The 24,629-nt window shown below is 48.3% G+C and overlaps 2 protein-coding genes and 1 long non-coding RNA gene across 3 annotated transcripts in view; 1 reads left to right on the forward strand and 2 right to left on the reverse strand.

Annotated features, from left to right (window-relative positions):
* LOC135405395 (zinc finger protein 239-like) overlaps window positions 1-24,629 on the forward strand; it is a 669,637-nt gene that overhangs the window by 400,373 nt on the left and 244,635 nt on the right. The window lies entirely within an intron of this gene.
* Window positions 6,965-13,884, reverse strand: LOC135405713 (uncharacterized). Its single transcript, XR_010425971.1, has 3 exons — window positions 13,824-13,884; window positions 13,591-13,649; window positions 6,965-7,280 (listed from the first exon to the last, which is right to left on the reverse strand). It is a non-coding gene; the product is annotated as an uncharacterized LOC135405713 (long non-coding RNA).
* LOC135405035 (zinc finger protein 239-like) lies at window positions 18,489-23,909 on the reverse strand. The gene is made up of 3 exons (XM_064639753.1): window positions 23,884-23,909; window positions 22,307-23,107; window positions 18,489-18,747 (listed from the first exon to the last, which is right to left on the reverse strand). The coding sequence occupies exons 1-3, from the start codon at window positions 23,907-23,909 to the stop codon at window positions 18,489-18,491; spliced, it is 1,086 nt and encodes a 361-aa protein (XP_064495823.1).

A 24,629-nucleotide genomic window follows, 5' to 3' on the forward strand; every position in this document is an offset into this window, starting at 1 on the left:
GACTGTGAGGGTTGAATTGAGTGTTCCTTGCACCTTTAAAAAGTGCAACCCCTTTCATCTATTGTTTTAAAAACCATGCATTAGATGTCAGATGACATAAAGACAGCATGTAGAGATAACCCTGATGTAAGTGATTGTTCCAGTCATCCCGTGTATGGATAAAAGATTTCTAAGGCTTTGTTCCAAGGCCGCTGCCCCGCCCCCACCCTCTGCCTGCCGACCTCGCGCCCCTGGCGCCTGATTGGCTGCTGCCCCACCAATGGGCCATCCCGGGGGATGCAAATATCCCGCCCTGCTGCATATTTATGAGCTCGGGGTGGGGCTTTGAGCCCCTGATCAGTTGCGGGTGAGCTTTTGGTCCCCGCCCTCTGCCGCCGCGCCCGAAGCGCACCCGTGCCAAGTGCGTGGGGTCGGCCACGGGAACTTTTCCTGCAGGGCGCACGGAGGATTTGTCGCTGGGTGCACATGGACTGGGGAGAACTTTGCCTGCCGGAGCCGCTCTCCCTGCACCGCCAGGAAGAGCAGGTACCGCTCCCCGCCCCCAGCTCAGCACCGCACGCCACCTGCCCCAAGACACACCGGGCAACTCAGACAGGAAATTCCTGGAGGGAAGAAACAATAAAATGTTGATCCCTTCCAAGTGCATATGAGCCTCACACTGCCGAGCTCTCTAGAGGAGATCTGTGATTGTGCCGGGCCAGTTTGTTCAGTTTTTATCTCTTTTCCATCCACTGGCCTTGTATTAAATTGTCATTGTCCTAAAGCCCATGAGAGAGAAATGAATTGCATTTCTCAATGTGCACTGATAGTGAAATATTTCCCCTCTCTGTCTCCAGTCACACTTATATGTTTCCTTGTGCAGGGGTGACACCAACAGTGGCTGCCGCTTGACATTCCACTCCTTACCTGTTCTTTTCCATTTTGTGGGTCGTCTTTCAGGCTTGAGGTCGGCAGTCACACGTGCACGGTCAGATCTGGAGCAGCACGTCTGTGTGGGGGTTTGTTTCATATATTTGCATTTTCTGTGCAATCCTCTGTCTGTGCAGAGCCAGTTTTGTGTTCCAGTACGTTTCTATCTGTGCCTGTGTGTGTGTTACAGGTATGGAGTGTATTCCTTAGGCAGTTTGAGCAGTGCACTCTATTGTTGTGTGCGTGCACACAGACACGTACACAGTAAGTATATATATGCAGAGCTGTATAACTTCCCTCTGTGCAGTTGCTTGTCAAAATCCAGCTGTTTTTATGTGTTTTTGTTTTTTTTTAATCCACGAGAAGAGAGCTGGCCAGCAATGTAAAGTGTTAGCACCTGATTTTATACCAGATTCTCCATGTAATCTAGCAGGTTTTGTATTGTACTCGCAGTTTTGCTTTTAAAAGATGATGTATTATTTTTAAGATTTTCTCATTCTACGTAAATGAAAATAATACTATTTATTCATATTCCTGTAAGTTTGGGCTGTCAAATGGAGAACTGTATTTTAAGCTACATGTGTTCTTGGCTGTATTTACACCTAAAGAATATAATTATTTTAGGGAGGGACAACTCCTACATATGATTGTTAATGTGCATCATGATGTCTGCAGGGAAAAATATAAAATACACATTCAATTTTAATGGTCCTTAGTCCTCTCCAAAAGTCCTGTAGCTGTGGGGATTTTGGTTTTTTGATTTTGTTATGGTTTGTTTGTCAAGAAGGAAAAATCCTGTGAAACATGAAAGAAAAATATGAAACTGAATTGTATACTGCTATTTTAGATTGTATTCCTTAATTATATTTTAAATTACTTGGTATTGCCTTTTCAGTAGCACTTTGAAGTGTAACTTTTCTAGAATGGTAGATTGTTGCCTTTTGACATGTATGTCTTCTGAAACAATTTATGGATTTACTGTGTTACAGAAGCTCTAAATCTTTGGGGTTTGTTTACATAACGCTTGTAATGTTTTTTAAACTAATTCTTATTTCCTTCAAACAAAGAGAGACTTTTCTCTTTGCTATTCCTTAATATAGCAGGTTTGCCTTAAAGGGAATCTTGTCTAATTTCCAATTATTTTCCTGTTTTAAGTACTGTAGCTTTTTAATCAGAGCATTGTTTCCCAGTTCTTTTAAAATTTAAATAAAATTAATTTTTTCATTTCATCTTCCTGTACTTGCTAGGAGAAATATCCATTAACAGCCTAATGAAAATTAGAGCAATGTAGGTACTTTCACACAGTGTAAGATAAGCATGTGCTGTTTTTCTGTACCGCTGAATGTCTGATTTTTACCCTGGGTCACCATTCTGAATTTGTATGAAATCTTGATGGAATTTGCAGATTTAGATCCAAATAATTTATGAGGCAAGACAAAACAAAAAATTCTCTACTTTTTGTGGCACTAACACAGAACCTTAAGTCTGAAATTGGAGAAGGATGGCCATGTGCTGTGGTAAGTTGGTATATCAGGGTGTATGGAATAGAAGTTCCTTGTTCTCGGTCTAATCAAGCCATTTAGAGTGTCCTTGTACAGAATTGTGCACATTTATTTATATGATAACCTGCTGAAATATAATTAGCTACCCCTATGCATGTGAGAATAGTCAAAATATATCCTTTTATCATGCATTGAAAATTATATTCCCTTTCCCTGAGTAAAACTCTCTGCAGCTTTGAGCTGCTGTCTTTATACGGGAGGGCGTAAGATTCTCTTTTTAAAGAGTTTTGATCTGAAACCAAACTTTAGGAAAAAGTGATTTGAGGTTTTTGAGATTATTACTCTGTAGCTTAGCGTGGATGTCTCTTCCTCCTCTGTGTCTTTTCATGTTGCTGTAAGTGGAAAAAAACCTGCACATCTCCTTTTTGTCATTTGGATTGGAACTACATACCATAGGTAATGTGTTTGGGCAGCACTTACCTAACCAAAGAAAACAAATCAATATTAGCCCTGCTGAGGAGTGTCAGAAGTATCCCAGATGTGTCCATTTAGCTTTGCTCCATCACACACTTTCCTTAAACAACTGGTCAAACTGTCACAAAATGTCCTGTTGGCTCCAGTGAGATTCTAATGGGTGTGATCAGAGATTGATGGCTTTGGCAAGTGAGAATGAGAAGATGATGTGGAGTTGCTGTCTCTTGTTTTGAATGTCCTCAGAAATAAAACCCCAGACAAACAAACAAAAAGGAAATAAAACTAAAAATTAAAAAAAAAGGTAAAAATAATTAAAAAATTATAAGCCAGTTGTGTGTGCGCTCCCCCCTCCAAGCCAGCTAGACATGAAACAGTTTAAAGTCCTGTAGATGTAGAGATGAAAAAGTCATATCTAAAATGTAGTGCTAGCTTGTTCCTGAGCATTTGCAAAATTCCTTCCCAGCAGGTGCCAGGATGGGTGGGCAGGAGGTGACTTGCTTTGTTCACACCATTCTTGTACATGTGACTGCTGCTCTTTCACCCCTCTCCTCCTATATCGAGGTTGGTTTCTAGAGCTGCTTTTGAAAGAAACACTTTTTTTCAATCTCACATGTGAATATTTTTAAAGAAATAGTAAAACCAATATTTAACAAAACGGTGAAATCACACTCATTTAGGTACTCTGAGCACTCTGCTACTGGCAGTTTGTGTAGTTCTCCATAGATTGGAAATGTAACAAAGGATCAAGCAATTTTCTGTGCATTCTTTATTTCCTTTTAAATTTTTTTTCTGTCATCAAATTGGCTGCAGGATTTGGTCCTGTCTTTGTGGAGGATGAATGCCACTGTCCTTTTATGTTTAAGCTGATATTTTATTGCTTAGGGGGACTGTCAGTGGGAGGGGGTGGTGGGAAGGATCCTCCACTCAGGGGCTGGAGCTTCAGCTTCTAAAGAAGGCTGTACTTAATCAAAGGGTTGCAACTCAGGATTTCTCCTGGCCTTCCAGAACTTTTCATTTAGCCAGCTGAGAGTGCCCAGGGCACAGCCAGGTTTAACTCTTCCAACACTGCGCTCATCTCGAGGATATCCTGTCATCCTGAGAAGAAGGAAGTGGGGTTTTTTTGTTTGTTTTTGTGGGGGTCTTTTAGTGCCAAATGAAGGTTGGATCATGAAAATCAGTCCTGTTACTGACAAAATTAGTAAAGGCATTTAAACACTTTCAGAACCTGTAACCATTTTCCTTTCTTTCACTTTCTCACCCCTTGCAAATCAGAGACAGCTCCTAGAGGACAGGAGAATAAAAGAAACAAAACAAGAAATTATTTTTCTACTCTTGAGGCCTGAGTCAGCTCTGTTTTGAATGCATTTGAATCCTACTGCTTCCATGCTCTTTTTCAAGTAGCACCAGATAAATACCTGTGAACTGCTGAGATGAGAGTGATCATTCTTACTTCACAAAAGATTTCTCTTTTTTTTTTCCTATCCTCTGTCCCTTTTGTGTTCAATGCTGTGGAGTGACTATATTTTTGTTCTAAGCTAATTCACTGCTGCTGTTTTGGGTACAACTGATGTCAAGCAGCAAACCTGTAACATGCCAGAAACAGGCTACAGTGTGTTGAAGACACAGCTTATGTTTGATGGTGTGTAAATACAGAGAGTTAGTTGGGTTTATCTGATAGCCTGGCAGAAGGAGAGAGGAGCAGGACAAACTCTTTTCAGTAACTGTGCTGTTCAGACACCTGATAAGATGGAGAGTGCTTTGGAACTACTGATATGCTTTGAATAAGAAAAGAACAATCAGGTCCATTGGCACTGGCTTATCAGGAACGAAGTAAAATGCCAGCACTTTTACATTAGAAAAGGAAATGTTTTAGACACTTTGGGCCATTTTTGCATTGAAATTAAATAGCAGGGTGCTTTTGAGTGTGCTGTAATGAGTAGAAGGATTTATTACCTTGACAGAATGACAGGTGAATGTGTTCAGAGAGGAGTCCTCAGCAACAATAACAGTTCTTTGGATAAGTGGCCACATCTATTCCTGCTTTTGGTAGAGATTCAGGAATTCTCTCCTTTCTTTCTCCCTGAAGTGCAGTGGCTCACTTACAATGTGCAGTTTTTCAGAGTGTCACACACTTGTGCATTTTGTAATATCCTGGCAGCATGTTTGATATTGGGCGTGTAACAGGCTGTTCATAAAATAATGCTGGATCATTGACTGGTGTGTCCTCTGCCTTCAGTCCCTGGGTATTTTCATGTTCCAAAAAGAATATATCTCAGCCTGTGCTGGGAAGGGAAGGTGTGATTCACCATTAACTTACCCCAGCAGGCATGAAACATGCTCAGATGCACTATTATCTCCTCAAAGTTTACAGATTTTTATTTTTGTACTTTTTCAAAATTTATTTCTAGGTTCTTTCACATGCTTACAATTAATTTGGGGATATTCAAATTGAATGAATGATAGTGCATGAACATATTTGATTGATTTTGTATTATAATTGATTCCTGTCAATGAGATCCCTGTGACACTCTGAAATCAATGATATATGATTCAACCAAGGCACCACTGTTCTGTACATTAGGTAGCAGTCGGGAATTTAGGAACTAAATGTTCACAAGCTATAAATGGAGAAAATGTTTAGAGTTAAATAGCTCTTTGTTTGGGTTTGTTCACCCAAATATGTTTTTTGGGAAAGTTAGTTTTCCAAAGGGCAGGCTTTCAGTAAAAGAAAGGTCATTGATTTCAGGCTTATTAAATTTTAGCTAAAAACAACAGGTTCCATTTGGATGTAAAATAATTTAAGTATTTACCGCAGGCAACCTTCATGCTTTAGAGCTGTTGCTCAATGGTTTCAGTCTTCTCTGAAGATGTCAACTGTAAATATAAAAATGTATCACTGAAAATGTAATGGTTCAAAGATTCTAACTGAAATAAAAATTCCTGCCTAGGGAAAGCACTATAATCAAAATAAAGTGGTCTTAACTTTTTTTTCCTGTGGAGGCCACACTTGAAAAGAGTGCTTCAAGGCAGCAGGGTTGGTAGGGAATGTGAATTTTTATTTATTTATTTATCTACTCTCCCCCACAGATGATGATAGTCCAGCTTTGGAATCAGCAATACACTTCAGCCACTAATACAAGGCAATATGTGAGCTGCTGCTGCTTCCAAAATGCAGTATCCTGGCATTTCAGTCAACTTTATAATCTGGCAAAAACCCACTTGGCAATATTAAAATCTAGCTTCTGAAACACTTTTATTTCTGAAAGCTTTTGATGTCTTTTTATATCTCTTTAGCATATATTAAATTTCTTGGGAGCAGTGGCCAGGATGTACACTTGATGGATGACTGGGGTGGGGAGTCTCCCTACGCCCCCTGCTTGTTTTTTTCCTCCCCTTTAATTTTAAAAAGAGGTGTGATAACTGTGCATTAGGTAATGCTGGAACATGAATCCTGCAGATGCAGCTGTTTGACAACATTAACCTGGGGGGTTTGTACCATTGTTAGGTAAGTCAGCAGAGATTTTCCAAGCTAAGAAGGACAGCTTGCTGCCAAGCTCTGGCATCTGTCTTAAGAAATCTTTTGCTTCGAGGATGCCCTGAGGAAAATGATGACTGGATGCTTTTCTGAAGCCACAAAGGGCCTGTTTTCTCTTCCATAGCATTCAGAATGGGACTCCCTGTTCCAGCCTGCCTGCTCAGGTTTTTGTGGTGCTGGGTTAGGGTTTTCATGTGGTTTTTCTCCTGGGATAAAGTTGTGTGTTGCGGTAAGGCCCTTGTATAACAAGGAAATGAATGATGCTCCTCCTGGGTGGTGAGACAAAGAGGCTTTATTTCAAACTTGCGCGCCCTTTTATCCTTACATATCATGTGACTTTCTTAACCAACCAGTTTACTAACTCTGGGGCATGCTCCTTGGGCTCTGTACCTGGGCACATCCTTCCTGCCTTTAGACACTGTCTCAGTCTGAAGAGACTAGACTGTTTGCTAAAGAGGATGAGTTGTGAGGTAGACCAAACTCCTCTCTCTCTGCAATTGTAGTGTCAGATTAAGGGGCTTTACTCGAGGAAAATGTGGAAAAAACAGGAGAAATAACAACCCTTTATTAAGAAATATATGAATGTTGGCAAAAAAAGAAGAAGAAAAAAAAGTAACACAAAACAAAACAACACCAGCAACAACAACCACAACAACAAGCCTAAAAGAGTACTCCTCTGTCCTTTAACACGGTCCTAATTGCGGTCTGCAGGGGGCGCTGTTGGGCCGCTGGAGCTGTAGGACCTGCAGTACCTGGTCGTGGTCAACAGGGGGCGCTGTTGGGCCGCTGGAGCTGTAGGACCTGCAGTACCTGGTTGTGGTCGGCAGGGGGCGCTGTTGGGCCGCTGGAAGGTGTAGGACCTGCAGTACCTGGTCGTGGTCGGCAGGGGCGCAGTGGGCTCCAGCAATCACCCGCGGGAAGAGGGGGACCGAAGGGGTGATCCCGGGCCGCGTGGGGAAGCCGAGGAGATGGGGGGTCCTCGTCTCCGTGGGAACAAAAAGGAAGGCAGGCTGCCCACTCCCACGGGAACTCACCGCTGTCTCGAGTGGCAAGGACTCACTGCAGTCTCAGGCGGTGATGTCTCCAAAACTCTTCCTCCTCTCCCGTGGGCAAGCAAAACTCTCCGATGAAGCACAGCAGCTCCGGCAGGCGGGACAGTCAGGCAGGTCGAAGCCAACAGGACAAAAGGTCGAACTCCCCAGGATTAACAGCCAAAAGGCAGCTAGACCTCCAGTCCCCCTCCCCAACAAACTGCCTGTCTGCACCCCGAGAGCTAGCCACCCCAAACCCCGCCTCTCACCTTCCCGGCCAGGGCTTCTCCCTTTCCTGCCTCCTCGCCTCTCCTTTTCTTTCTCCAAATGGGCCATTAACCCAGGCTGGCTACATCTTTAGTAATGCTAATAACCTCCCTTCCCCCTGCTCACTCCGTTTCTTTCCCTTGGAGTGGGGCAGGGGGAAGGAAAATTCCCTGATTTCCTAGTCTATAACATTATCCACCCCTAATTTTCCTTCCCCATGCTGCCACTCTTTATCAGGTTAAATCTTCGATCCTCATACGTACATGCAATACTCCAACTATATACACATCCACTAATCGGTAGATACACATACAGATACAGGTGCAGGGTTACATACAGATACAAGTATACAGTTACAGCCAGCTCACCCCAGAGTAAGGTTTCCTTGAGGTATGCACCGAGTTTCTCCATCTTCTTGCATTACCCACCAGGTGCAACCGGGCCCTTGGGCAAAAACAATCCCACGAATGGGTTTGTCTTTGCTTGAGGTTGGGTCAACCCAAACCTTTTTCCCTAACACACCCCTCGCGTGAATCACGGGGACCTTATCTCCATCCACGGTGTGGAGGGACTCTGACTGGGCAGGACCGGCTCGGTTGATGGAACCTCTGGTGTTAACTAGCCATGTAGCCTTTGCTAGATGCTGGTCCCAGTTCTTGTCTGTCCCTCCACCCAACGCCTTCAGGGTGGTTTTCAACAGTCCATTATGTCGTTCAACTTTCCCTGCGGCTGCTGCGTGGTATGGGATGTGGTACACCCACTTGATGCCATGTTCCCCTGCCCAGGTGGCAACTAAGCTGTTTTTGAAATGAGTTCCGTTATCTGATTCAATGCGCTCTGTGGTACCGTGTCGCCACAGGACTTGTTTTTCAAGGCCCAGGATGGTATTTTGGGCAGTAGCGTGAGGCACCGGGTACGTCTCCAGCCATCCAGTGGTGGCTTCCACCATAGTAAGCACATAGCGCTTACCTTGGTGGGTTCGTGGCAGTGTGATGTAATCGACTTGCCAGGCCTCCCCATACCTGTACTTACTCCAACGTCCACCATACCATAAGGGCTTGAGTCTTTTAGCCTGTTTAATGGCAGCACAGGTCTCACAGTCATGAATAACCTGGGAAATAATGTCCTTGGTTAAGTCCACCCCTCGGTCTCGTGCCCATCTATGGGTGGCATCTCTGCCCTGATGGCCTGAGGCATCATGGGCCCACCGTGCTAGGAACAACTCTCCTTTGTGCTGCCAGTCCAAGTCCACCTGTGATACCTTGACTCGTGCAGCTCGGTCTGCCTGTTCATTGTTGCGATGCTCCTCATTGGCTCGGCCTTTGCGCACATGGGCATCTACGTGGCGGACCCTCACAGTGAGCTTCTCTGTTCGGGTAGCGATGTCTTGCCACGTATCAGCAGCCCAGATGTGTTTTCCCCCGCGTTTCCAATTGGCCTTCTTCCATCTGTCCAACCATCCCCACAGAGCATTGGCTACCATCCACGAGTCAGTGTAGATGTAAAGCTTTGGCCACTTCTCCCGTTCAGCAATGTCCAATGCCAGCTGGACAGCTTTGAGCTCTGCGAATTGACTCGATTCTCCTTCCCCTTCAGTAGCTTCTGAAACTTGTCGGGCGGGACTCCATACAGCTGCTTTCCATTTGCGCTTCGTTCCTACAAGGCGACAGGAACCGTCAGTGAAGAGGGCGTAGCGTGCTTCTTCTTTCGGTAGTTTATCGAATTCTGGAGCTTCTTCAGCCTGCACCGCCTGCTCTTCTGCTTCCTCATCTGCTAGACCAAAACTCTCGCCTTCCGGCCAATTTGTGATGACTTCTAGGATCCCAGGGCGATTCAGATTTCCAATACGGGCACGCTGTGTGAGCAGAGCGATCCACTTACTCCATGTAGCATCAGTGGCATGATGTGTGGTGGGTGCTTTTCCCTTAAACATCCAGTTCAGCACTGGTAGTCGAGGTGCCAAGAGCAGCTGTTCTTCTGTGCCAATCACCTCAGAGGCAGCTTGTACTCCTTCATAAGCCGCTAGGATCTCCTTCTCTGTTGGGGTGTAATTGGCTTCAGATCCCCTGTAGCTTCGGCTCCAGAACCCAAGTGGGCGACCTCGAGTCTCACCAGACACTTTTTGCCAGAGGCTCCAGGAGAGACCTCTATTCCCAGCTGCAGAATAGAGTACATTTTTCACATCTGTCCCTGTCCTGACTGGCCCAAGGGCTACAGCATGTGCAATCTCTCGTTTAATCTGTTCGAATGCCTGTTGCTGTTCAGGGCCCCACTCGAAATCATTCTTTTTTCGGGTAACCAGATAGAGAGGGCTTACGATTTGACTGTACTCCGGGATATGCATCCTCCAGAAACCTATGGCACCCAGAAAAGCTTGCGTTTCCTTCTTGCTGGTTGGTGGGGCCATGGCTGTGATCTTATCGATGACTTCTGTCGGGATCTGACGGCGCCCATCTTGCCATTTCACCCCCAGGAACTGGATCTCTCGGGTAGGTCCCTTAACTTTTCTTTATGGCGAAACCAGCTCTCAGGAGGATCTGGATGATTTTCTTCCCTTTCTTGGAGACCTCCTCTGCTGTGTCCCCCCATATGATGATGTCATCAATGTATTGCAGGTGTTCTGGAGCTTCACCCTTCTCTAATGTAGCCTGGATCAGTCCATGGCAGATGGTGGGGCTGTGTTTCCACCCCTGGGGCAGTCGGTTCCAAGTGTACTGCACGGTGAAGGCGAACTGCGGCCTACACTCTGCTGCTAAGGGAATGGAGAAGAATGCGTTTGCGATGTCAATAGTGGCATACCACTTCGCTGTCTTGGACTCCAGCTCATACTGGAGTTCCAACATGTCTGGAACAGCAGCGCTCAGCGGTGGGGTGACTTCATTCAGGCCACGGTAGTCCACAGTCAGTCTCCATTCTTCGTTAGACTTACGCACAGGCCAGATGGGACTGTTGAAAGGTGAATGGGTCTTGCTGATCACCCCTTGGCTCTCCAGCTCACGGATCATCTTATGGATGGGGATCACAGAATCTCGGTTCGTCCGGTACTGCCGGCGATGCACTATTGTAGTGGCGATTGGCACTTGCTGTTCCTCGACTTTCAGCAACCCTACGGCCGAAGGGCTCTCCGAGAGGCCGGGCAGCGAGTTCAACTGTTTAGCCGCCTCAGTCTCCACAGCAGCTATTCCAAAAGCCCATCTATGTCCCTTGGGGTCCTTGAAGTACCCGTTCTTGAGATAGTCAATGCCCAGGATACATGGGGCATCTGGACCAGTCACAATGGGGTGTTTCTGCCAGTCTTTCCCGGTCAAGCTCACTTCAGCTTCCACTATGGTCAACTCTTGAGATCCTCCAGTCACCCCTGAAATGGAAATAGTCTCTGGTCCCACATGTCCCGAGGGCATTAACGTACACTGAGCGCCAGTATCAACCAAAGCCTGATATTTCTGTGGGTCTGACGTGCCAGGCCATCTGATCCACACAGTCCAATAGACACGGTTGTCCCGTGCCTCTACCTGGCTAGAGGCAGGGCCCCTCTAACATTCATCTTCATCCTGCCAGTCATCGTTTTCCTCTTGCGAATGTTGACGGGAGGTGCTCTCTACCGAGTCAGGTCCCTGCCCGCAGGATACTGGTACGGCACTCACTTTCGCAGACTTCCCCTTTTCTTTCTCTTTCAGCTCTTGTACTCGGGCTGCTAGTGCCCGGGTAGGTTTCCTGTCCCACCGTCTCATGTCTTCTCCATGGTCACTTAGGAAGTACCACAACTCAGTTCGTGAAGTCTGTCTGCTCTCTCTAGCTGGGGGGCGTCTGGTTCTCACTGGGGCCGTATGGAGATTGTTTCCCTCAATCCTCTCTTTCAACCCTGCAGTTAATTCCTTGAGCTCATTAACTATTGTCTCTACAGAGGAGATACGGGCCTGTAGCGGTCCTCCGGTCATACTGTCGTACAACCAAAGTTTATTTATTACAGACATCACTGGCTCCCGCTTCTCCCCAGCCTCCAATGATGTCAGGTAACCTTTATGTATGGACGGCCCCATACGTATAAAGCTCCACCACATCTGTGGTGTACACTTAACCCTGTCAGGATCGTTGGTAGGTTGCCCACCCCCCCCAAACAGTACTTCTAGCAATGCCATTTCTCTCAGCCGTAGGATTCCTTCTTCGATGGTCTTCCAGCTCTTGGTGTAATGATCTGCCTGCAAGGACTCTCTGTAAATGAACCTCTCTCTCACACCATCCACGAGCCGTGCCCAGAGAGATAGGGGCTTCGATTCCCTCACAAACACCTCCTCAATACCCACATCTTGGGCGATAGATCTCAGGAACCTCGCTTCACCGCCATCAAGGTGTATTGCATCACCTGTAGAGTCCCAAACTCGGATCATCCAGACCAGAATGGGCTCACTCGGATGACGAGCAACGTCTGCCCGTAAATTCCAGAGGTTATTATACGATAAAGACTCAGTGATGATTTCTGGCTCTGGAGCAGCTGCTTGTGAGGACCCTGCCTCTCCATCATCATCAACTAGGCGAACTGATTTGGCTTTACATTTCTTCCTGTGGATAGTGGCAACCTCTGTTGGTTTAGTCTGCTCCTTAGTTTTTGCCTTATCCTGAGTCACCTTGGTATTAGGCATCTTGTCCTCATCTTTTCCTTTCCCCGGAGAATGCTGCACCATACCAAGCAACTTCCTGTAGGCAATGGCCAAGGCCCCGCATGCAGCTGCCACCTGCTTCTCCATGGATCCATCACGACCCCTCTCCCTCACAGCTTTCATTATTTTTATAGGGTTCAGGAGTTGTTCAAGGGTAAGTTTCCATGTCATGGGAGCTGAGCAACTTTCTAGGAATTTACCCATGTCCTCCCATAACCCACGCCACTCGAGGTTTTCCACCCCTGGGTCAGGCTCCTGAATGCCTTCTCGGTAATTCTTGGCCTTGGCTTGGTATATCAGGTATGCTATAGTGGCACAATTTAGGATGAAAAGCCCAACCATTGAAATGTCTCGGATATCTAAAAATGATTTAAACTTCCCAGAGGCCACTGTATTGTATCCAAAAGGGAACTGAATGAAGGGTTGGGCGCGTGCATTCCCCTGTGTGTCCCCATAAGAATGGGTACTATTATCCTTAAAACCCCAGAGAAAACAGCTTAGGCTAGAGCAGTAGTGCATCCTTGAGGATATGTTCCGGATGAAAACCACAGGAGCTGAGTTTGCCGTGTCATATACCCAATGCACAATCTCAAAGGCACTTATTGCAATGTAAGTACTAGTATCCGAACTGAAACACGTTGACAGGTGGGACAGGTATCTTGGCATGGTTATATGCCAGAGGAAAGCAACAACCCCTAACATCATGGTGCCTACAAGTTCAAAAAACGCGTGTCAATCACACAAGGGGTTCAAAACGCGCGTAACTCACACGAAGGGTAGTTATTCTTTTTCCACCTTTCCTCTTTCTATGCCCCACGTTGGGCGCCAAAAATGTCTCAGTCTGAAGAGACTAGACTGTTTGCTAAAGAGGATGAGTTGTGAGGTAGACCAAACTCCTCTCTCTCTGCAATTGTAGTGTCAGATTAAGGGGCTTTACTCGAGGAAAATGTGGAAAAAACAGGAGAAATAACAACCCTTTATTAAGAAATATATGAATGTTGGCAAAAAAAGAAGAAGAAAAAAAAGTAACACAAAACAAAACAACACCAGCAACAACAACCACAACAACAAGCCTAAAAGAGTACTCCTCTGTCCTTTAACACGGTCCTAATTGCGGTCTGCAGGGGGCGTTGTTGGGCCGCTGGAGCTGTAGGACCTGCAGTACCTGGTCGTGGTCAACAGGGGGCGCTGTTGGGCCGCTGGAGCTGTAGGACCTGCAGTACCTGGTTGTGGTCGGCAGGGGGCGCTGTTGGGCCGCTGGAAGGTGTAGGACCTGCAGTACCTGGTCGTGGTCGGCAGGGGCGCAGTGGGCTCCAGCAATCACCCGCGGGAAGAGGGGGACCGAAGGGGTGATCCCGGGCCGCGTGGGGAAGCCGAGGAGATGGGGGGTCCTCGTCTCCGTGGGAACAAAAAGGAAGGCAGGCTGCCCACTCCCACGGGAACTCACCGCTGTCTCGAGTGGCAAGGACTCACTGCAGTCTCAGGCGGTGATGTCTCCAAAACTCTTCCTCCTCTCCCGTGGGCAAGCAAAACTCTCCGATGAAGCACAGCAGCTCCGGCAGGCGGGACAGTCAGGCAGGTTGAAGCCAACAGGACAAAAGGTCGAACTCCCCAGGATTAACAGCCAAAAGGCAGCTAGACCTCCAGTCCCCCTCCCCAACAAACTGCCTGTCTGCACCCCGAGAGCTAGCCACCCCAAACCCCGCCTCTCGCCTTCCCAGCCAGGGCTTCTCCCTTTCCTGCCTCCTCGCCTCTCCTTTTCTTTCTCCAAATGGGCCATTAACCCAGGCTGGCTACATCTTTAGTAATGCTAATAACCTCCCTTCCCCCCGCTCACTCCGTTTCTTTCCCTTGGAGTGGGGCAGGGGGAAGGAAAATTCCCTGATTTCCTAGTCTATAACAGACACGCCTCCCACACATCCCCTCTTCTAATTATATTAAGAAGTCACAAAAACAGTATGAACAAAAATGCAAACAACAATGCAAACAACAATTTTAACAATCAGAACATTATAAAACTACTAAGCTTTGCAGTGACCCAGCACATTGCTTTGCTGTTTCTTAACTTTAATGTAAACCTTTTTAAAACATTCTTACATTCCTATAGGGTAGTGCAAATTGGATAATTACTTTATTAACTTGGGGCCTATCTTAACTGTGTATAAACTTATAACTTTAATTATCTGCGGGTTTTTATAACTGGGGAATTCAACTTTATTTAAGAAACAGGGTAATCTTAGCAAACTACAATTTCTTAAAAGCGACCTGAGGTAATGTTATTTGTGAGGTGTTTGTTTTTTATTATTTGACCAGTCAAACAACTATTTTCATTCATTCACTCATATCATACGTCGGTGGCCACCGTACTCTAAACACACTCATGATCACACACACACACACATTCCAGAGATTGCTTTTCACCACGTTGGTCATTTTCTAATGTAAACTTGAAACATAACATAACTCTTTTCCAAACTTCTGCGTTGTTCTGGTTCCTGCTGCTGTGGTCACATATTTGAATAGGGTTTTACACACCTGGAAGAACCTGCTTGAGTTCTTTTTTATAACTTTTGGGCATAGCTTTCTCTCCATGTCTTAAATCTAGGAAGCTCATCCATTGTCCTGAAATCAAGTCTTACTATGATTAGCAACTTGGGAGAGACAAACGCCTGAGGTTTGTGCTACTTTTCAGACCTGCTTCTTTCAGCACTGTCACAACTCAAAAATTGATAACATACATAGCTTTTTACAGATGTTCTTGCAGGTTACACCAGTTCTCCCCCCTTTTGTTTAAACTTAGCACGTGTTTCAATATGTGCCTTTACTGTTTTATGGATTACTGTGAAATGCTTGATGTGAGAATTTTCCTATTTCATAGGAAGTAACTGCTTAATTTTAATGTTAATCCATTTTAGAGTACCAAAGGGTTGCTAAGCAACTAACTCATGTGTTTTACACTCTTGTGTTTTGTTTAGCGGATGTAGTAGCAGTTATGTTTTGTGGATGTATATCTATTTGCATGTACAATTTCAATATGTCTAATTCAAAGATGTATATCTCTGATCGCCAGGCCTCATTTGCTATTAACTCTCTAGGGTGGTTTCCTGACAGTGTGGCATACGTTGATGATGTAGCTTTATTAATTGTTATTTTGAATGGTCTCTTAGAGAACCTGTATTCTGATGGAGAATGAATGAGGCAATTGCTTGCCTTAAAACTCTGGATATAGTGTTAAACATTGCTGCTTTAGCAGATTTTCAGCTTCTGTCAGTTATTGGCTGTGGCATGTCAGGATGTGATTTTGTGTGCATTTGTATAGAAATCATACCTTTTGTAACTCACAGGAACCAACAGAATGCATTTCAAACAACAGGTAAGGGTTAACAATATCTCACAGAAATTAACCTTCAAAACAGGTTATCAACCTTATAGCATAATAAGCACAATCATAACATCAAAGGACTGTTTTAAAATTTTCTCAAGGTAATATGAATGACAATCAGTCCAGAACTATACAGAAGCTTAGTTCATGGCTTGTAGTTTTCCTACTGTTCCGTGGCAGGATTTATTTAAGTCTATTGCAGCATATTGTGTTTTCCTAGATGCATGTGTGAAGGCCCTGAGGCCTTTCACTGGTTCAGTTTTGCATCTGGTGTGATTTTTAAAGGTAAACTGTTGATTTCTGCCACAATCTGTGCTTAAGGAGATGAATAAAAATATTACCACTAAAACTTGCCAGGGCATCTTAAAATCCAGCGTCCTCAGCTGTCATCCTATCCAAATTGTCTTCAAAGCTGGAATGCTGGTGAAGGCAGGATTTCTTCCGTCCAGTTCCTCAGTCGTGCTCTGCCTTAAATGACAAGCTTGCAAACTCAATAGCAACTTACACAGATTTAGGTGGTGGGGTATGACAGAAAAGGCTGTTTTAGAACCAACAGCGGGCTTTTCTCAGTTTGATCTCACTGAAACAAAACTGCAATGCTTCATACCTGCTGGAAACAAAAACTAGGCAGATTTGCCTTTCAGGATCTCTCCTGTTTTGTTTGCTCTTTGTTACCTTGGTATAATTCTCTAACATTTGGTTTGCCTCTGCAGCTAGCAATCTGTCAGACTTTAAGTTGGAGTTCTCCCCTAGCAACACAAGGAGAGGGTGTAGGTCCCCTCTGTTTATGGCTAAAACCGGTTTTAAGCAACTGGTAGCCCTCTGAGGTTTCTGCAACTCGCGTAAATATAAATGTTTTTTACCTCGAGCTGTGTCACCTGTGTAGAGCTTTTTTGCTGTGTTGTCCTGTCCATGGCAAGTCCAGAGTTGTGGTTGTTGGGTTCTTCCTGAAACAAACTGAAGATCTGCACCTTGGGCAGTTTTGGTTAAAACAGCAGAAACAATTAGCAGTTCATTTCTTGTGGCCGTGGTTATTAATGTGTCCTCTGCATAATGGTGTATTATGGCTGTCTGATACTTCATCAAGGTATTTTGCATCCCCTGAGGAAGGGCAGCCCAGCAGTGATTTTGGATAGTTTGTGCACTGTTTAAAACCATGATGGGAAAAAAGGGTTTCTGGGCATCCTCAGGGTGACGGAGAATGGTAAAGGAATGGTTTTTTGAATCAGTTATCACTCGTGACCAATTTGCTAGAAGCCTTATAGGTAGAAGCAGTCCGATCTGCAAGGCTTCTGCATGTTTTTTGACTGCGTGTTCTGCTGTTAACATCTGTAATGTTTTCCACCTGTCACCTTTCTTTGGGGTACAGGGTACATGGGTATTTTGGGGGCTGGTTATTGGTATATTGTGGCTTGTCTTAAGTAGTTTTCTCTTTTGCACATGAAAAGTAGTCCACAAAGGATTACAGCGAGCAGGGCTGCTACGAACAGTATAATGCTTGTAGCACATCTTTTGCTTTGCTTATGGCACTCTTGGTACAACTGAGTCATTTCTCTGCTGCTAGGGTGTCTATGGAATGTTGCTATTAGGGGCTTCCATGGGCAATCCTCCTGAGAGTGACCTATTTCTCCACAACTAAAACAGCTAGTTGTGTGTCTGACTTCCTTGTGTATTCTTATTTGGGCATCTAAAGCTGCAGCTAGGGAGGTAGGTAGCTGCTTCTCAGAGCTAGCCTTTTGATAGGGTGGTACCAGCTCAATAAAGTCACAGTTCTCCCTTACAGGAGGGCTCTGCAAAGCTCTTTCACAGCTTGCATTTTGTCTTTCAAAGGCCAAGTGCTTGTACAGCATCTCTCTGGCTTCATTGTATTCAATTTGCTTGTTTAAAGCATACTGCAGCTGGTCCAAGCATCTTAAATTTAACTCAGTATAACCTTGTAACTCTTTAATGTTGGATAGGTAATCATTTGGATCTGCAGTGAGAATGTTTTCCATTCGAATTGCCTTATCTAGACATTGTTCCCACATGTTAGCTGACTTCTCCCCTTGTGCCTTTTTGATCCCTCCCGTTGGAACCATGTTTGGCTCTTTCTCCCCCTCTTTCTCCCCCTCCCCCCATTCCTCCCATTCTTCCCATTCCTCCCCCGTAGTCCCGGCAAAACCGGTTCCCTGTGGGGGGATGGTGGGCGGTGCAGGCGGCGAGCATGGAGCGGGGTTGGCTCCTGGCCGGAAAAGAAGGGTCGGAGTTTAGTCTGTGGGGGGGGGAAATGGCTGCGGCCATACCTGCCCACGTGGTCGCTGGTCATTTGCAGCGAAATGGGACGAATACACTGAATTACTCTCCCCATCGCTGTAACAGAATTGCTTACTGTGGTCCCAGGGGTCGGGAGCTCGCATGGCAATGTCTGTCCCTTCCCAGCGACTCGCTTTACTTGGCTCTCGTGTCTCCCGGTATGTTCCCTGAGTTTGTATTACCATGTTGTGCTGTGCTGCTATCAGCAGTGTGCGCGGGGGGGTGGGGTGTGGGCTTTTCGTTTTTTCTCTGTGTGCCTTGTGCAGGCAGAGTTTATGACAGAGTAAACTGCTTTATGTTGCAAAAGTTAGCAAAAGGCTTGAGTCTGAGTTTCGCTTTAATGTATCATGAGGTTTCTATGGAAACTGGGTGTCTTATGTTACCTTATCTCGAGCGGCTGGGAGCACACATTCTGAGTCCTTTTTGTAGCAGTTTGGGCTATCTGGCAGTCTTTTCTCTGCGGTTTTTTTCTTTCGGCGTGGCTGCGGCGGTCTGGGCTGTTTCGGCTGTGGTGGGGGGGGGGAAGGGCACGGCGTTGCTCCAGGGCTCCCACAGTTCACTGGGCGGTGCGGGCTCGGCAGGCTGTCTCGGCGATGGCAGGCCATGAGGGGGCACCTGCAGGCGTCTGCAGTGGCGGATGTGGCGGGGCGCGGGGCGGGACCCGCTTGGGCGGCGGCAGCACTGTGGGCGCTGGCTTCTGCAATGAACGTTGGTGGTCAGGGGGTGGCTGGGTTCTGGGGCGGGCTGCAGCAGCAGCGGCTCTGCGTGGGGCGTCCTCGGCGCGCGTGGCTCGGCGGGCGCCGCATGGCGCAGGGCCGGCGGGCGGTCCTAGCGCCGGGCTGGCGGCAAAGAGCAGCGAAAAGCGGCAAAAAGTTCTTTTGGGGTTTCCGTGGTTTCTGAAAGGTTTTTCCTCAGCTTGGAGGGTCTAACACTGTCGTCACAGACGACAGTGCAGGGGTCGGCAGGAGGTGGCGGCGAGCCTCCTCCGGTGCGCAGGACTCAGCAGGGGCTCCGATAGGGTCTCGGTACAGTTCTGCCTTTTCCACGTGGCTTTTGAGCGCAGCGCAGGTTCAGCAGGGGCAGCGGGCGGTGTTAAAGCGGCGCTGGGCTTCGTTAAACGGACACTCCCGGCGCGGGCCCCCGCCGCGGCGCAAGGAGCGGCCAGCACACGTGTGTGGCTTGGCCGCTTCCCTCGCGGTTGTAGACTGCGGCACGCGTGGGGGAAGGGCGGCAGGGTCGCAGCGGCGCCTTTAATCTCGGCGCAGAGCTGGTCGGAGGTAGCAAGTAGGTGGGGAGCCCCAGCAGTTTCTGCTGAGCAGAAGCTGAAATGGGGCTCTGCGGGGGCCCGGCGGTGGCTAGAGGTGTTTAAGAGGCGGCAGCAGTAACGCTGTTTCATGCACGTGGTCCAGCCGGAGCAGTCAGCAGCGGCAGGCTGCTTTTACCAGATGACTGATGCATGGGGGACCAACAGGCTTTCCCTGACGATCTTAAGGTGCTCCGCGGCTCGGGTCTCCGACCTGCAGGCACGTCTCGCCCAGGGAGCAGTCTTAGGCATGCGGAATGCCTTTTAGCTAAACTCACCGCTTTTGATGTTGCATTGGGCCCTCTCCGCTCTCTCTGGTTGCCTGCTCTGACCTCTCGGCTTCTTCTTTAACTCTTTCTTCTCTTCTTCCGTGCACTATCCTAATATTTTTTGAGCTCCCTAAACTAACTGTCCGCCTCTTAGATGCCACTAAGACCACGGGGTTATTGACGTCAAAGTTTTTTGTGGTTAAAAGATTCCCAAGTCAAACTAATAGACTTGATAGCCGGAAACTACCACTTATATACCTGATTCAGGGTAAATATCTGCTTAATATAAGCTAAAAATGTCCTGTTCGGATCGCCATATGTAGCAGTGAGCCCTTGTATAACAAGAAATGATGATGCTCCTCGTGGTGGTGTAGTCAAAGAGACTTTATTTTCAAACTCGCACGCCCTTTTATCCTTACATATCATGTGACTTTCTTAACCAACCAGTTTACTAACTCTGGGGCATGCTCCTTGGGCTCTGTACCTGGGCACATCCTTCCTGCCTTTAGACACGACTCCCACATCTCTCCATCTTTCTGGTTGGCTCCCTTCAGGCACTGCAAGGCCACAGTTAGGTCACCCCAAAGCCTTCTCTTCTCCAGCCTCAACAATCCCAATTCTCTCAGCCTTTACTCACAGCAGAGCTGCTCCATCCCTCTGATCCTCTTGCTGCTCCCCTCTGCACTCGCTCCAACAGGTCCATGTCCTTCCTGTGCTGGAGCCCAGAGCTGGAGGCAGCTCTGCAGGTGGGGCAGCATTACAGCCACGCATGTTCCAGCAAGGACATGGTGGAACCTCATGGAACCAAGGACCATTGGGACACTGCAGGGCCTTCTGGAGCCAAAGGAGCCCTGGGACACTGGGCAATCTCATGGAATCAAGGGGGCACTGTCACCCTGGCAAAACTCAGGGAATTCAGGGCCCATTGTGACACTGCAGCTCCCCATGGAACAGAAGGAACCCTGGGACGCTGCAGAAACTCCTGGAACCAAGGGACCATTGTGACATCGACAGGGCTGATGGAATCAGGAGTCCATTGGGACAATGCAGGGCCTCATGAAATCAAAGGAATTCTGGGACACTGTCAAACCTCCTGGAACCAAGGGTTCCTGCTGACATGCGTGTCTTCCTGGAACCAAGGGAGCCCTGAGATATTTCTGAACCTGCCAGAATCCAGGGGCCATTGGGACCCTGCAGAACCTCCTGCATTCAAGTGCTCCTTGTGAAACTGCAGGCTCTCCTGGAACCCAAGGATTCCTGGAACACTGCAGAGCTCACGGAAGCAAGGGGCCACTGTCCCACTGCAGCTGCTTCTGAAGCACAAGGGACCCTGGGACAATGGGAAATCTCCGAGAATCCAACGGGCATTTGGGGACTGCAGGGCCTCATGGAACTAAAGGAACCCTTGGAGAATGGGGAGGCTCATGGAATCAAGGGGCCAATGGGACATGTGGAACCTCCTGGAGGCAAAGGAACCCTGAGAATGTCTGTGGGAACAAGTTAAGGCAGCAGCAGCTGCATTCAGTTAATCAGGATCAAAAAGGAGTGTTTTGGCCTTGACTGGTGTTTTCCATCCAGAGAGTGCTGTTTGCCAAAGTGGAAACCACTTGGAATGCCCTGCATGGTTTTTTCTCTGTGTTTTTCTCTGGTAGCTGAACACAGCCAGCACATGAGGGGAGGGGAATGTGTGGGATCAGGGCCCTGCTTTGGGGCCATGCTGGGAATTCTGGTGGACTAAAAGACAAAGCCCAGCCGCTGTTTCCAAAGGAACCCCAATGAAAGAGGGACGCCGGAAAGATGAGTGGACAAGTCTTGCAATGGAACTCTGTGTGCAGCCTCATTTTATCCTTCAGCATCCACAGAAGAGAGGGCAAAATGTGGGGGTTCGGACCCCTAAACCGTTCGGGGTGGGAAAAATGGAGATTGAGGGGACAATGAAAAAGTGGGAGAAATAGGGAGAAGGGTGGAAAAGGGGGGGTGGTCTGACCAGTCTGACGGTCCCATAAGGGGTCTTTGGGTACAGGGGGGTTGGCAAAGGGGGGTGGCCCCCCTGAGCTCCCAACTTACTGTGGGGTGCTGGGGGCTGCTGGATGCAATCTCAGTCTTCGATCATGCCAACACTTTTAAGTTAAGGGGAATTACAGAGGTGTGACTGAACCACTTTTGTTCCCCAGGTTTTAATGATGGCAAGTCAGATCTCTTGATAGAAATGAGTTATTTAGGGTTCCAAATGATCAGACAAAAGATCTTCATCAGAATTATTTACTGCACAAAATACACACTAAAACTACCAGGAGTACAGGATAAGATAGGACAGTGCTCTACACTAAAGCAATTGTTGAAGCAATTCTACTCAAGCTGGCACAAAAGCAATAATTCTTAATTAGAGATGGATGGAACTTCCCCAGACCAACGCTCAGGAGGAGATCTCTGCTCTCAGCCTCTAGCAGTGACTTTGGGGGGTCCCCAGCCAAGGCAGGAATCTCTAAACATCCTCCAGGAAGGATTCTGTTGAAAGAACCTGCCCCTGAGAAAGGGGACAGGCCGTTTCTGGTCAAAAGCGATGCAGTGACAGTCACTGCACTCCAGGGGTTGCCTCACAATCAGGGGCTTCATTCAGGGTGGAAGCAACGGCTAAAGCTCTTCCTGCAGTCGGGGTACTGGTAGGGTGGGACCACTCTTACCGGTGGGTCCGTTGGTGTTTGGTCAAATTAGAGCTCCAGGTGAAGCTCTTCCCACACTCCTCACACTTGTAGGGCCTCTCTCCAGTGTGGATGCGCCGGTGGGTGACAAGGTTGCCGTTCCGATTGAAGCCCTTCCCGCAGTCGGTGCAGTGGAAGGGCCTCTCATCCGTGTGTATCCGCTGGTGCTTCAGGAGATTGGAGCTGGTGTGAAACCTCTTCCCACATTCCAAGCACTTGTAGGGCCGTTCCCCAGTGTGGATGAGCTGGTGGGTGTGGAGGTGGGACCTCTGGCTGAAGCTCTTCCCGCATTCCCCACACGTGTAGGGCTGTTCCCCAGTGTGGATGTGCTGGTGGGTGCAGAGGGTAGAGCTATCACTGAAGCTCTTCCCACATTCCCTACACGTGTAGGGCTGTTCCCCAGTGTGGATGCGCTGGTGGCTGCGGAGGTTGGAGCTCTGGCTGAAGCTCTTCCCACATTCCCTACATGTGTAGGGCCGTTCCCCTGTGTGGATGTGCTCGTGGGTGCGCAGGGTAGAGCTATCACTGAAGCTCTTCCCACATTCCCTACACGTGTAAGGACGTTCCCCAGTGTGGATGTGCTGGTGGGTGAGGAGGTTGGTGCTCTTCCTGAAGCTCTTCCCACATTCCAAGCACCTGAAGGGCTTCTCTCTGCTGGGAGGCTGCTCAGGGACCACCAGGTCAGAGCTCCAGCTCAAGCGCCGACCACCTTCCTGGCACAGGCTGGCTCTTTCCTCCTCAGAACACCCTGGGATGGCTTTGGAGCCCCTCCTGCGGGGGGATCTCCGGCCCTTTTCCTCCCCGCTGCCTTCCTGTGCTGTGGAGCCCTTCAAAACGGCCTCTCCCACCAGGGTCTCATGGGGGGATTTGTTCTCCGGGCTCTCCGTCCTCAGCTCGGGGCCTGGGGCAGGAAGCAAGAAGGACAGGCAGGGGATTTGCCTCCGGCCCACAGGGAAGGCCAAGGACATCCCCCCAACTCCGGCCCCGGCAGGACGGCGGCGCCAGCGGGGTTGTCCTGCAGCCGGGGCCATGCTCGGCTGACAGAGCCAGCACAACACCCGCCCAAAGGGACACTGACTTCCTCCTCACCTGCCTGGGGGCCCAAGGCATCTTCCTCTTCCTCGCAGCCTCCTCCTCCATCCGCCCAAGCTTTGGGAAGGACAAATCCTGATGGGGGGGAAAACAAGGGCTGAGCGCGTTGGCTTGGGGGTTCCTCCTGCCCAAGTCCATCTCTAGAACTCACCAGGCATCCTGTGACCATAAAAACCTCCAAAACACCAAGATTCAGCCCAGAAAAACGCAAACCGCTGACATTCAGGCAAAAAACTTTCAGCAACAGGAAGAAGACCCTTAGTCCCTCAAACTGCAAAAAGTTGAAATTCAGCTAAAAGTACTCCAGAATATGAAGATTAGCCCAAAAAAATCTCCCAGAAGTTCCCCCTCTCTGGTCTCTCTATCTGGGGTTCAGAGGGTCTCCCCTGTCTGGAATGCTGGGGGTCCCACTTAGGGATGCTGGGAGTGTTTGGGGTCCCAAGGAGTCCTTCTCTTGTGACTCTCGCCTTACGGGTGCCACGTTCCCAGACATTCCCCCTCTCCAGGTTCTCCACTATGTTGTCCCAGGGATACCAGAGGTCCCCAGTGTCCAGGTTTCCCCTTCTCCGCTCCCCCATTTCAGGCTCCTGGGTCGCTTCTCTCGCCCCTTTCCCATCGTGGCCGCTCCGCTCACCCGACAGCGTCAGGAAGGGCAGGGACAGGGGCGGAGCAGGAACACGAACAGCAGGAAAACAAGTGCCTCCCCCCTCATCCCGCGGGTACCCGGGAAGGAGGAACTCGTCCCAAATATCCTGGGGAGAGTGCGGGTGGTCGTGACATAATCAGGCTGCCAGCACAGATTTCCCTGCAAAGTCTGCAGGGAGTCAAGCTCTGGAGAGGAAATTGTGCCCCATGCATGGGATTGCAGAGGGTCCCTCAGGTCCTCAGCAGGAATCAGCAACCAGGAATAGACACAAAAGGCCCCCCTGAAGATTTCAGGGGGAGTGTCCTGTAGGGAGGGGACAGTGTCACCCCACCAGAGCAGGGCTGGCAAGTGGGAGGCCGCTCCAGGGGTCTGCAAGAGGCCTCATGCTCTGCTTGGCCCTACCAGTGCCTGGTACCAACACCCTCGGCTGCCCCCGGCTCTGGGCAGCTCTGCTGCCACAGGCTGTGCCCTCACCGTGGCCCTGCAATGGCCCTGCCTGTCCCTCACCCGTGGCCCTGCCCATGGCCCTGTCCCTTGGCTCTCTCTCTGCCAGCTCAGTGTGGGGCA

Source organism: Pseudopipra pipra, chromosome W (assembly GCF_036250125.1).
Source record: "Pseudopipra pipra isolate bDixPip1 chromosome W, bDixPip1.hap1, whole genome shotgun sequence".
NCBI classification, from domain to species: Eukaryota; Metazoa; Chordata; class Aves; order Passeriformes; family Pipridae; genus Pseudopipra; species Pseudopipra pipra.

What these genes read in the sequence shown, in the direction of transcription:
- LOC135405035 (XM_064639753.1), bottom strand. Translation starts at nt 23,909, where the DNA reads ATGTCTGGGAACGTGGCACCCGTAAG. An exon ending in GGGAACGTGGCACCCGTAAG is followed by an intron (nt 23,108 to 23,883) that starts GCGAGAGTCACA and finishes AAAGGGCCGGAG; the next exon opens with ATCCCCCCGCAGGAGGGGCT. An exon ending in AAACACCAACGGACCCACCG is followed by an intron (nt 18,748 to 22,306) that starts GTAAGAGTGGTC and finishes CGTTCATTGCAG; the next exon opens with AAGCCAGCGCCCACAGTGCT.